The sequence below is a fragment of the Colias croceus genome, chromosome 19 (assembly GCF_905220415.1).
Source record: "Colias croceus chromosome 19, ilColCroc2.1".
Taxonomy (NCBI): Eukaryota; Metazoa; Arthropoda; class Insecta; order Lepidoptera; family Pieridae; genus Colias; species Colias croceus.
Genome location: NC_059555.1, coordinates 9235439 through 9248164, shown reverse-complemented (window position 1 = coordinate 9248164; position 12726 = coordinate 9235439). Strand labels below are relative to the sequence as shown.

The following is a 12726-nucleotide window of genomic DNA, read 5'->3' as shown; positions in this document are numbered from 1 at the left end:
AGAAATTGTAAGCACATGCATTGTTAAAACAACACAATATCCTAAATACAAATCATTTTAATTTACGCACAAAACCCTATCACTATTCACTTTTCGTTTATAACATAGAAACGTGTATAATAATAACAACAGTCTGACGAAACAATTTACCTGTTTATCAAGAGTAAGTGAATCGAGGGCAATAAAAATCGATATATTTGTGATAAGCTGATAATTTGTGATAAGCCAACCACTTGACAGCTCACTCCGGAACCATTTCACTTTATCAGTGAATATTTAAATGCATTATTATAATATTAAAATATGTATTGTTTATGTATGTATTTGTAAGTCAAGTTTTGTTTATAGTTAGGTAATAAGATAGAACCGCGACAAATATTTTTAAGCTATTGCATAGCTTCTATCGCGGGCCTTGAGCGCGGGGACCGAATCGAGAAATTCCGTAACGAAAAAATCTCACGCTCCCCACTCCGACGGGCGGATGTGTGGCTTGAAGGCATAGCATGCAATAGCTTTACCGTGGCAGTCCCCGAGTGCCTCACGTCTTTTTTTTATCAATGATCTTAGTTATTCGAAAATATGGCAAAAATTTAGAATGCTGATTGCTTTAAACTATTTTTATTTTTCCAGTGACAATTTCGTCAAAATCAGGCCAGCTGTTTCAAAGGTGAACCAGAAAGTCTTCATAGTCACATTTCAACGGTTAAATCTAAGTAATAATACATGCAGTAATAATACAGAAATAAATTGGGTGTGATAGTTTTTCAAGTTAATTAATTTTTAGTTATTTTAACGTCAAAGCATGGCTAAATACCTATAATATATAATAAATAATAAATTAATTAATAAATTAAATTCCTGTTAATGACGTGTCTGGATATTACACGTTACAATGCATTTATTTTCCTTAAAATTGACGCGTTATTGTTACGTACTTGGCATATTTATTATAGGAGATAATAAAGGTCTTTATAATATTCTAAGAAGAGATATTTTGGAGGTTGTTACATTGAGAATAAGGAGAAAAATGTTTATTGAGAAATTATACTAATATGTCCCTCACATTGGCATACATTTATTGATGACATCATATCGTAATAATATGAAATAATTTCCCTATATGAATTTGCAAAGTGCAGCGTATTTTTTTTAAATATAGGCATTAAAAGAACTATCAATGGGAAGCAAAAAGAAGGAACTAGCCTATAAAATGATAACCATCGTCGCTCCTGAAATCGTCTATTAAGACTTAAAAAATTAAAGAAATATTGTGTTGAACTAAATAATAATAAAATTAGGAAAACATAATATTACATCCTTACACTAACCAAATATTTATATAAAAAACTTACCCTGCACAAAGCGACGCCAGTGTCCAATCTATCAAGAAAATTATCAGCATTTATCCGTAATTCAGGGTAGAGGACTGTCAGCCATTCTGCCAGATCCTCTTTCATAGCATATAAGTATTCCTCGGAGGACTTAAAGGGCCTGAAAGGCCTGGTCTCCAGAAGGACCGCGCCGACGCTCGCCATTTTGATTGTTTTTTCACTGCTTGGACATTATTGGCTCTGGAACAAAGAAGGTTGTTCATTGATTACATTTGGAAGGTTTTTTTTTTTTAATTGACACCGGCATATAATTCAAACTTATTAGCAAAGAGAAAAAAAGTTAAAATTCAAATTAATTTATTTGCCAAAAAACATGGTAGGTATACATAGATGTTAACAATTGAGTTCCAGCATGTTCAGCCGTTATTAACAGCATGCAAATTATGTCACTTAATTATAAATCAAAATTTCAATTATTACATTATCATTAGGTACATTTCAAAGTCTACAATTATTATTAACAAAGTCAAAAAAAAAATCACAATTCAAAATTTATATTGGAAGTAATCTGCCATTGTGCAAAAGGAACTAGTTCAGGATACATCGCCCATTTTTGCAAGTGACTACTATCAAGCTGATTTTCCGTTTGTAGCTTTATTTTGATGAGACACCGAATAATTTCGTGTACGAAACTCTCGATTGTGGTAGCTAACAGAGATAACAAGGATAAAATTTTTTGATTGGTTGACATTTCAGTTTTCTAAGTGGCAGCGATCTTAGCTCCTTAGGAAGGTGGTTAAAGATTTTTATGGCCATTGCATAGCTGGAGCGCAGTTCCATTCCACACAAAGGCATGCGCAAACGCGTCGGGTCTCTTGCAATGAAGAGGGAGCTATCCTTAAAGGTTGTGAACAAATTATTATGCTTTTTGACGAAAATTATGGTTTCTAAAATGTACATACCGGGAAGTGTAAGAATTTTCAGCCGCTGAAAAATTGGCTTACAGCTTGCAAGAGGACCGACATACATAATATTATATACTTTAACGTTTGACGCCATCTTGTGGCAAAAAACAGCGGGGAAAAAGTAATGATTGATTGCTATTTTGTATTTAAAAAATTCAACAGATCGTGTTTTATTATTATTGAAACACTTAAATTATAAAAAAAATTAAAAGTTTTGGTATGTCCGCCAAAAATGGCAATTTAGCGCGGAAGAATTCGCGGGCATTTACTAAAAAAGTTTATCGAAACCACGTCTAATGGACGATTTGGTAATTAGCGCGGGAATCTCAGCTTTTTGCGAGTCTAGACAGAGACGTTCCTGGTATCCCTAGATTAATGATCCGCCAAGGATTTTGTTGTGTCATGCTCATTTTTTACAAGTTTGTTACGTTTTAAAGATTTCCAGAAAATATTTTTTTGTAGATTTTTTTTATTAGCCATATTCATGACGTCTGTAGGTAGGTACCTACCTAACTACTACATTATATATTTACTACAGTAGATTTTTTTTTTACTTATAACTTCGTATAAATTAGATTTTTTATATTATAATTAACATTGTTATAAATGACGTTTAAGAACTTTAGGTACACTTACAGCAGCTTTGTTTATTATACATATTTGTCATTGCAATACGGATAAAAAATAAACATGAATAGTTTTATAACCAAGAATTTATGTGTTCAATATTGTTATCTATTTATAAGTGCATTTTATAAATAACAGAAAATATAGCACATTTTTTAGAATACTGAGTCATGTACTTAACATTCTCAGGTAAGTACCTATACCTAATAATTATGTCTGTTTATGTGATGAGACGCGAATGTCGTAACCTTTTTGTTTGTTTGTCTACGCTTCCTTATGTTCACACTTCTTCAATATCAGTATATAATTATCAAAGTATAAAATATATAATGACCACGGTCCGGATAGTAAAATTTAGAAAGATAGTCATATACTTAACAGAAAATTCTACTTAAATATCAATTTTTTAACAATCAATATTTCTCCGCGTTTTAACTCGCATTGCTCCGCTCCTATTGGTCTTAGCGTGATGACATAAATTTTATAGCCTTCCCCGATAAATGAGCTATTTAAGAGTGTAATAATTTTTCAAATTGGACCTGTGGTTCCTAAGATTAACGCGTTCAAGCAAACAAACTCACCAGGCTTATAATATAGATTAATAAATTAATGAATATAGATTAATTTTAAAAGCTGGTCAGCTTAAAATACATAAAACTAAATACGTTACAGAGTTGTGATACAAAAACTATCATATACTACGTTATTAAAATGCGAGAACAGCCAATTATACAATGATTGAAGCGTAAAATCTGTCAAAACATTAACTATTTAGTTCAATTGAGATGTTGATGGACCTTGGACTCGTTATGTAATTAAATAATCAAGATAAAGGTTAAAATTGTGGTATTTGTATGAAATTGACTTTATTAAATGTAATTGGTGTGCGGTCATCCTCTTTTTATGTAAAATGATTACACTTTTTTACATAAAATGTAATCGGCATATTTTCGCATCAAAATCGATACCAATTTACACTATACTGGACTCACAAGCTTTATTTATTTAAATAATCTGCAACGGCACAAATAAAAACATACTACAAAATTGAAGTTACCATAAACAATTCAATAATTATCAGAAAACATATTATTTTAACAGATAGAAACTATACTTATAAATGTTTATAAATATACAAAAACAACATCATAAGTCAAAACAAACGTCAGGTCGTCGGCCGTCACGCGCGGACGGAGCCGCGTGACCAATACTAGCGATCGCGATTCCCATAAATGACCGTAAAACTGTGGCCGAACAATTATATCCATGTTACATTTGGTTCCGGCTCATAGGAACTACGTAATGGGTTTTTGAAATCTAGTTTTTTATTAAAAAACACCGCTTTGATTCGCGGATATAATGAACTAAATCTTTCGGCAGTAACGCGAGGGATTCCTTAGAAAAAAGTATATTTTGATATAAGGTTTCAAATGGCAAAATAATTTTGAAATCGTTGTAGTAGTTTTATTCGTTACATACAAAAATACAATTCCTCTTTATAATAGATATTACTGTTTAATTTAAGATGAAAACTAATGTTTGTAACTAACTAATTAGCTAATGTTTTAAAATCTCAACAATAGACAAAATGGCCGACGAAACGCGTGAAATGTCATTTAGACAATCGTTTATTTTATCTGCATCAATCGAATCCGGCAGCAATACCAAATAATTAACGTAGTTTAAAATATTATATGCTAGTTTAGGAAGGTACACGATTTTGCACGGTAAGTATATTTTTTTAATAAAGATGATTATCCATTACACGAGTACGAGTAACTAAACTGCTGTCTAGGCTTAGTATCTAGGAGTACTTTTTTCCTTCCCCTAATCAAAAAAATCTGATATTTCAATTTACGTGTGATGTTCCATCTAATTAGTATATAATCGAAATTAATCACATAACCGGTAGATAATCAGTAAATGTTCTCCAACACGCACTAAACCTATTACATACAAGGAAATATTGGCTTCATTATGTTTCATGGTAGAAAAATTGGATCAATGAAAGTCGATTATATGACGATCACGCTTGATTACCGCTTCAAATCAAGCATTACGAATTATAATATTTCACAACAAGAATATCTATTGTTTATTAGAACTCCTGGGATTAAATTATAAATGAAATGATAACAAAAGAGGACCTTTGATACATTTTTATGTGATACTAGCCAACCGGGCGAACTCCGTTTCGCCACCTTATGTTTAAATACCAAACGAAATGTACCTAAAGCGCTGTATGTGAAAAATGATTTTCCCGGTTTTCTTTTGAAATGTTTTCTGTATTTTCTTTGCTAGTTACAAACCTCACGGAGCCCGAGACCTTTCCAACGAATGCAAATCCGTGGAAATCGGTTCGTGCGTTCTGGAGTTATATGCGTCAGAAGGAAAACCCGACTTATTTTATATAGAAGATTTTAAAAAGGCATTTCTAATCATGGAATTGTAAATGGTCATTGATATTTTAGAAATCAATCATTAAATTACTTTTCCAATCGAAAAGTCGTTTGTGAATCACCTTCATAATATAATTATGGCCACTTTTCCCGCGTTAATTTGGACTTTTTTGGCGGGAAACCCTAATTCATAAGCTGTTGAGCTCCAGCTCGTTAGAAATGACAGCTATGACGTCACAACATGGCGGACGGTCATGTCAAACTTCCGCTTGAAAAGGATAAAGCCACCAAAATAATATAAATTGTTTTATAAATAACAATCATTGTAATCGAATATTTTCCTATAATACAAAATTTCTAAATGAGTCATGAGAATACGTACAAAATACAAATACGACCATAAGTATTATACGCAACAATTAGTCAATTTATTTTAATTGCAAATTATTGTGCACAGACTATCACCTTCCCGCCAATTTTTTTGTCGTTATTTTATTTTGTCCCTCAATTACTTTAAGGAAAAAACATCAATTAAACCGCGATTTAAAACATCAATTAGCCACAACCTTCCATACGATTTAGAATAATTCGCAGAAGATAAATTGTATTTAAAAACATGGTCTTGGATTAATTACGAAATACAGTTGATCAATAGTTCAAGTCCGAATAAATTTCTAAATTAAATGAACTTTTAATTTTGGTAATTTGAATGCAGATTAACAAGACAAGGTCAGAAATAGATATGTACGAGTAAAACATTTTAATTAAAGTTTAAAAATGTAATATTTAAATTTTAAATGTTTGATATGAGACTAGTTAAAAGATTATAAAAATGTTAAATCATAACATTTTTACAAAATAAAGTTACACGACGAGGTTTTCTATGCCTAGCCCAAGACTCAAGAGATTTTTAAACTAATACGTTTCTAATTCGTTTTCATGAAATAAAATAAAATTAATAAACTATTAAAGTCATGTATTCTGTTATTGATTGATTCTTGAGTATATATTTTTTAATATTTAATAACACACATTTACTCACATCTCAAACAACCACTAATGCTCAATAGGAGAAGATTTATCAACAAAGTCACTCAAAATAAATAAACTTCTTAAGAACACAAGACGTGAGAAGTTATCACAAGCAATGTCAAAACTATTTAAACCCTCATAAATCCCGCTTATTTATATTTAAAGTACTTACATATTTATTCATTGTTATTTTTGTAAATGAATACGTGTGTGACGTCATATAGCAAGCCAAATATAGGGTTTAGCAAGGGCTACTCGGAAACAGTGGTATTAAAATATTACCTCATTGTTTAAAGAAATTTGTATTGAGACTCGAAGTGTGACGAACTCTATTAAGTTTAACAAATGAATAATGTGATTTTCAGGGTTTTAAAGAGCTTTATATGGACATGTTATTGTATATTATATTAATTCAGACTGCAATAACTACTAAAGTATTATGTATATTATCCGTAGTAATACTTATTAATTCAATCAACTAGAATTCTGTCGAACGATCTTTTACGAAAACTTTTAAGTATTTTATAGAAATAGGACGTCGAAAATTATGACATAAGTATATTTCTTAAGCCTATGTGTAATTTTCGTATATATAAGCAACATCACTCTATGATATATAAAAGAGCTAGATACGTTACCCGCTCTCTATTTTGGCAAGAAAAAACTCAGGTAAGTGCCCGAGTTTCACTTAGTCACGCACCATTCAGCGTCGTGGCTGGACGTTCTTATTGTATTTTAATCGGCAGTTGTTATTACGAAGTACATGAGTGAGACATGTATTATGTCTCGTGCGTGAGAGTGAAAGAGAGAACAACTGTATTGGTGATAATGCGTTAGTAAGTAGGTATGTATTAATTACGCTGTTTTTTAGTGCAATGATGTTGGCGTATGCCGCGTCTACTAGTATAATAGGTCATTGACATCACTGCCAAGTATCATCAAAATCCGTTCAGTAGTTTTCACATGAAAGAGTAACAAACATCCGTCCATACTCACAAACTTAATAATTAATATTAGTATAGTAGTCTAATATTATTGAGTTTTTTTTTCAGACTTTTGAATTGTCCTAACATATTACTAATTACCGCCGATTCGGAAAGCGGTGAAGAGCGGGCAAGAAACTCCGTAGGTAGTTGCTCTTATAAAATAATTTCAATTTTCCATATTAAATTTTATATTTCTAAAGGCTTTGGTTCTGTATAGCCGAGGCATTATAATTAGCTCTGTGTGTCCGCAACAGTTGAACTCTTTAGGTGCAGAGGAAGCAACAACAGTTGCAGAAACAAAGCCGCGGAATCCGTCGCTTGCGTAACGTTGACTTCCGTCAAAGCGTACGGTTGGCGAATAAAGTTTTATTTTTATTTATTTTTTATTTGTGCAGTTAGTAACTATTAGATGAATTGAGCAATGGTGAGAACGTGTCATTTTATAGCTGTGGTATGTTAGCTTCAATAAAAAAATAACAATTATATTATGGCAATAAATCGGAAGGAGTTTTGCACCGTATAGGGAAGCTACTTTAGTTCATTAAACAAATGCTATATTATTATCTTTTTGACTTCATAATGCTGCACAGATACCATGCCGTGTGAGTTTATAAAATCCGAACTGAATCTTTTCTATTTTCTTTTTCGTTTGTCTTCTGTGTGGCATGTCATTAAAATAAATGTATTTTCATTATTTCATAATTCATAATATTATTCCACACTAAAGATTTATTTGAACTGTTCATTGAACAATTCGTAGATCAAATAGGTTAAAATTTTGACACTTGATGTTATTTTTCGAAACTTAGTTTCGAAAATACAAAAATGTTTTGCGAACCGTACCGGTGAGTAGGCCAGTTCAATCACTATAGAGACCGCTGTCGCACGCACAGGGCTGCCAACGCTGCGCTACTGCATTCAATATTTTCTTTAGATTATGTGCATAATATTAGCACAGTATAAAGAAAATTTCATAGACTGTGATATTAGGTTATCTCAATATAGTTATTGGATATGAAAATATGTAACAATAATACCCAAGAGATAATACATTGATTATTGAACAACGAATATTCAATCCATTTATGACTTATGTATGAATTGTAAATCGAAATGCTTTAAAAAAGACTAAACTTATTTACAGATTTACACGAATGAAATTATTATGAAACTAAGAATAGTACTTTTCTCAATGCTTTTAATTTTTATCAGAATTATTTAAATAGATTCGATTAGTTATTCAGATTCTGAACTGTATGACATTTTAAACGCGTAATTTATTATGCACAATTATGCACTTTAAAATTGAAGAAAATTATTTTAAAATAAATAAAAATGAACTGGCAACCCTAACATTATATTTTGGTTTCGCCATTTCTTCCTGTCACTCATTTCATTGGCATATTTCTATTTTAACAAGCGGCAACATCACGACCGATATATTGTGTGAAAAGGAATACCTACCTGCTTTAAAGTTTTATTTGAAATGGGTGTCTCAGAAACGGCTGATTCGATTTGGATGCAATTTTATTACATTATTTTACGTGCCTGGTGGAGCTTCAAGAAACTGCTCAAATACAGAATTATTTCAAATTAAACAATAAATTGAATTCAACATGGACATAGAAAAAAAATTAATAAATTCATTCTTATTTACAAGATTATTTTAAACAAAAGGATACACTATTTCCAAAGATCGTTTAAAAAGGAACATACCTAATGAACTAAAAAAATAATATTTTAATTTACAATTTAGTTTTATTTTAATTCAAATAACGTTTAAAATCAATGATTTTAAATGTATCGTTACACAAAAACCGATGCAATGACTTAGGGCTGATTTTTCAATCCTTGGTTAAAACTTATTCATCGAATAACGTATTAAACTACCATTTCAAAATGTATTCTAATTGTCCGTATATTATTACAGTTTACAGGTGACATTTTAAAATGTTCGTGGAATACTTTATTGGACGGATAAATTTTAACCAAGGATTGAAAAATCGGCCCATAATTATGTAAAAATGTCCAATAAAATGGATGTATGTATGTCTAGTTCTTACAATGCATAAGGTCATATGCATTTAAAAGTAATTACATACAGCTGGCTCTTGTCACACGTAAATAAGGAAATATTATCATTAATTTATACTGTAATTAAATATTTATCAATTTCCGCCATTAAGATGTGATTTAGTCAATCGTCAGTCAGTACATAATACTTGTCTGTATAAGAATTTCAATCAATACTAATATTATAAAGCTGAAGAGTTTGTTTGAGCGCGCTAATCTCAGGAACTACTGATCAGATTTGAAAAATTATTTCGGTGTTAGATAGCCCATTTATCGAGGAAGGCTATATAGGCTATAATATCATCACGCTTAGACCAACAGGAGCGGAGCAATGCGGGTGAAACCGCGCGGCACACCGCACAGCTAGTATAAGGGTATAGCTACTCAAACTCATAACATTTTATTTTGGATAAGATAATATAAATACTTGTAATTTAAAAAGTTGATAGACTTAATAATTAATTTCAATTCATTTTTAATTATTAAAATTAAAAATACATGTACTATAATTCACATATTATTACGAGTTATTTTATATTCAGTAGATATTTTGCATAAGAATACAAAACAAATAATAGGAATTGATATACAACGTTGTTTTCAATTGATATTCGATAACATGATAACTGATAAGAACTTTATTTGAATTTGATAGTAGGTAGATAACTACTTGACACAATCATGTGTTGGACTTTCAAAAAAAGATTAAAACGCAAAATAAACATAAATATCCTATTCCTTTACTATAAACAAATATTATAAGAAAATATGGATAGATGTTTGTTACTCTGTCATAAAAATATTTTGTGGAATACACTAAATTATATTTTTGTTATAAGGGTGTACCACACGTGGAACCGCGGGATTAAACTAACCAGTTAAATATAGATCGTTGATTATTTCGATAAATAACAGGATGGAGTCGTAGAAAGTAAACAGTTGAAGGTTTAATATAACACACTAGGAAATTATATTTACACACAAACAATTATTCGATTTATTCCGCACAACGATTGTATATCAATTGTATAGTTTACGATGATAAATTGATAGGAAAATATCAAACAAAAGATTACATTTATAACCCTGCGATTAAAACAAATTAAATGTCATAAATAGTTCGAAAGTAAATACATTTCACGTCTTTTTCATGTCTTAGTAACAACAAAAACTATTTTATGATATAAAAACTCATTTAACAAAACCTCTTTTGTCAATTGACTTTTTAAATAATTATCATAACCTCTTTGCGGTTATATTTTTATTACCTACTGGCTGTTTAAAAAATATATTTGAAATTCGAATTCCTTTCAAAGACAATTTTATCCGGTCTAATTTTAATCATGGACCAACATGGCGGTCCCCGACGGTTCAGCTTCACAGAAACGTTTATTTATATTTATATTTTAAGTGAAAATATTAAAGAATGTTCCAGCAGTTGGAAGATGGTGAGTTTGACAGCGCATTAGCTTTTAATAATTTCCTTCATTTCAATATGGTTTTTCGTTTTTGATGTAAGTAGGATGATTATTTTAGTCGAATTTGTAGGAAAAAGATAGGTACCTATCTATTAAGGTATTTCCTATTTTGTGTAATAATTAATACATAATGATGTAGGTAGGTATATTTATAAAGCAATAATTTAGGCGAAACACAGTACCTCCCTAACTAGGTAGGTAGGTAATTAAATTATTATAAAAGCGTTTTGAATTTGGATATAAACATCATTCCTATTCTTCATAATAAAATATTAGACAAATTAAAGGGTAGGTAGGTATATTATCAACTAGCTGTGCCCCGCGGTTTCACCCGCATTCCTCCGCCCCTGTTGGTGATGATATAAATCTTTCCTGATAGGTATATAGCCTTCCTCGATAATTGGGCTATCTATAACACCGAAATAATTTTTCAAATCGGATCCGTAGTTCCTGAGATTAGCGCGTTCAAACAACAAACTCTTCAGTTTTATAAAATTAGTAGCTGTTATAATATAGATAGGAAAACCAGTAGCCAGTGTTTCCTATACTTTTTATAATATTATAAACATTACTAGATACTGTTTAGCATTTACTAAATCAAAATGTTTATTATTTACTCGAACCGAAACATAAACTTATAAAAATGTCTGAATCTAATATGCTGCCTAAAATTTATGGTCAATTATCATCTGCCATATTAGCATACTGAGTAATAAAACTTCTATATTTATACTACATGAACTTTGATTAAGTAATAATAGGTACCGAAAACTTTGTAAAATACTGCAACAAAATACCTACCTACCTATACGAATTTATTTTGTTATCGCGATTTTAATTCTAATTTAATGTACCTAGGTAGGTACCTACGCCGCATAAAAACGCTCTAAAAAAACTGAAAATTATATTTAGCCAAGTTTTTACCCAATATTTTCATGATAAAATGAGTCTTTGATGATCTTAAATCTTAATTTCAAAAATTTGAATGAATGATAAGAACAGTTAAATTGAACTTATTATCACTAAAGATGCTACTAGTCTAATAGACAATTATTGCTCAAGTAAGCAGCTATAAAACATTTAGCTTTTACAATTATTATTATGTCGATTAAAAGCAATAAAAAATATCACATAAATTTTCTTAGATCATAGGTAGGTACGTTATTATCTAAGAATAACGATGATTGTTATTTATGTATGATTAAGCAAATATCATAGTACCCATATAGATAACGAGTGTCCTAAATTATCAAACATTAAAATTTAATCAATAATTTTAAGCTGTGACGTAAATGATAAAATTTATTACTATCCGAACAAGTACAGGACGCGATAACGATCCTTATGCGACACAATACTTCAATACAATGACTCTTTTCGATATTGAATCATATTAAAACAAATAAATGTTGAAATTTAACATAAATAATAATTACCTTTGAATTTAAAGAAACTCGCCGGTCCACGGCACAAATAAAATCCGTTTTTAAGTTAGGTACACAGCACTTGAATTATCGCGGTTTTTTATCGACTCGAGCTATTTATTTGCGACGACACATACGCTTGCTATGAGCGCTGGTGGCAGACTGGCTGTGCAGACTGGCTTGAATGAGCTGGCGCGTGCGTCGGGATGCGTGCGCGCAGTCAACAAGCAGGTGGCCTTGAAGAATGCAATTTCGAGATTTATCTCAGTGGTGTTTTTTGATCAAATATGGTTTAGACTTGGCCTTCTGCCTTTCTCGTTTTGGGCAGCTACCTGAACATCTGCAAAACAATGTGGCAGCGGGTGCCGAGTGCCGCAGACGATCGGGAGGTTTTTTGGACCTTTATAAGGC

General features: G+C 31.0%; 1 protein-coding gene across 1 annotated transcript in view; it reads right to left on the bottom strand.

The window, feature by feature from the left end:
- The window catches only part of LOC123700545 (GAS2-like protein pickled eggs), a 60519-nt gene extending 48042 nt beyond the window's left edge, over positions 1-12477 (bottom strand). Inside the window, exons 1-2 of the mRNA XM_045647790.1 lie at positions 12328-12477; positions 1353-1571 (exon numbers count right to left, since the gene is read on the bottom strand). Of these exons, the coding sequence (XP_045503746.1) occupies positions 1353-1535 (183 nt within the window). The 5' untranslated portion in view covers positions 1536-1571; positions 12328-12477. The remainder of the gene's footprint in view (positions 1-1352; positions 1572-12327) is intronic.
- Positions 12478-12726: the final 249 nt, after the last annotated feature.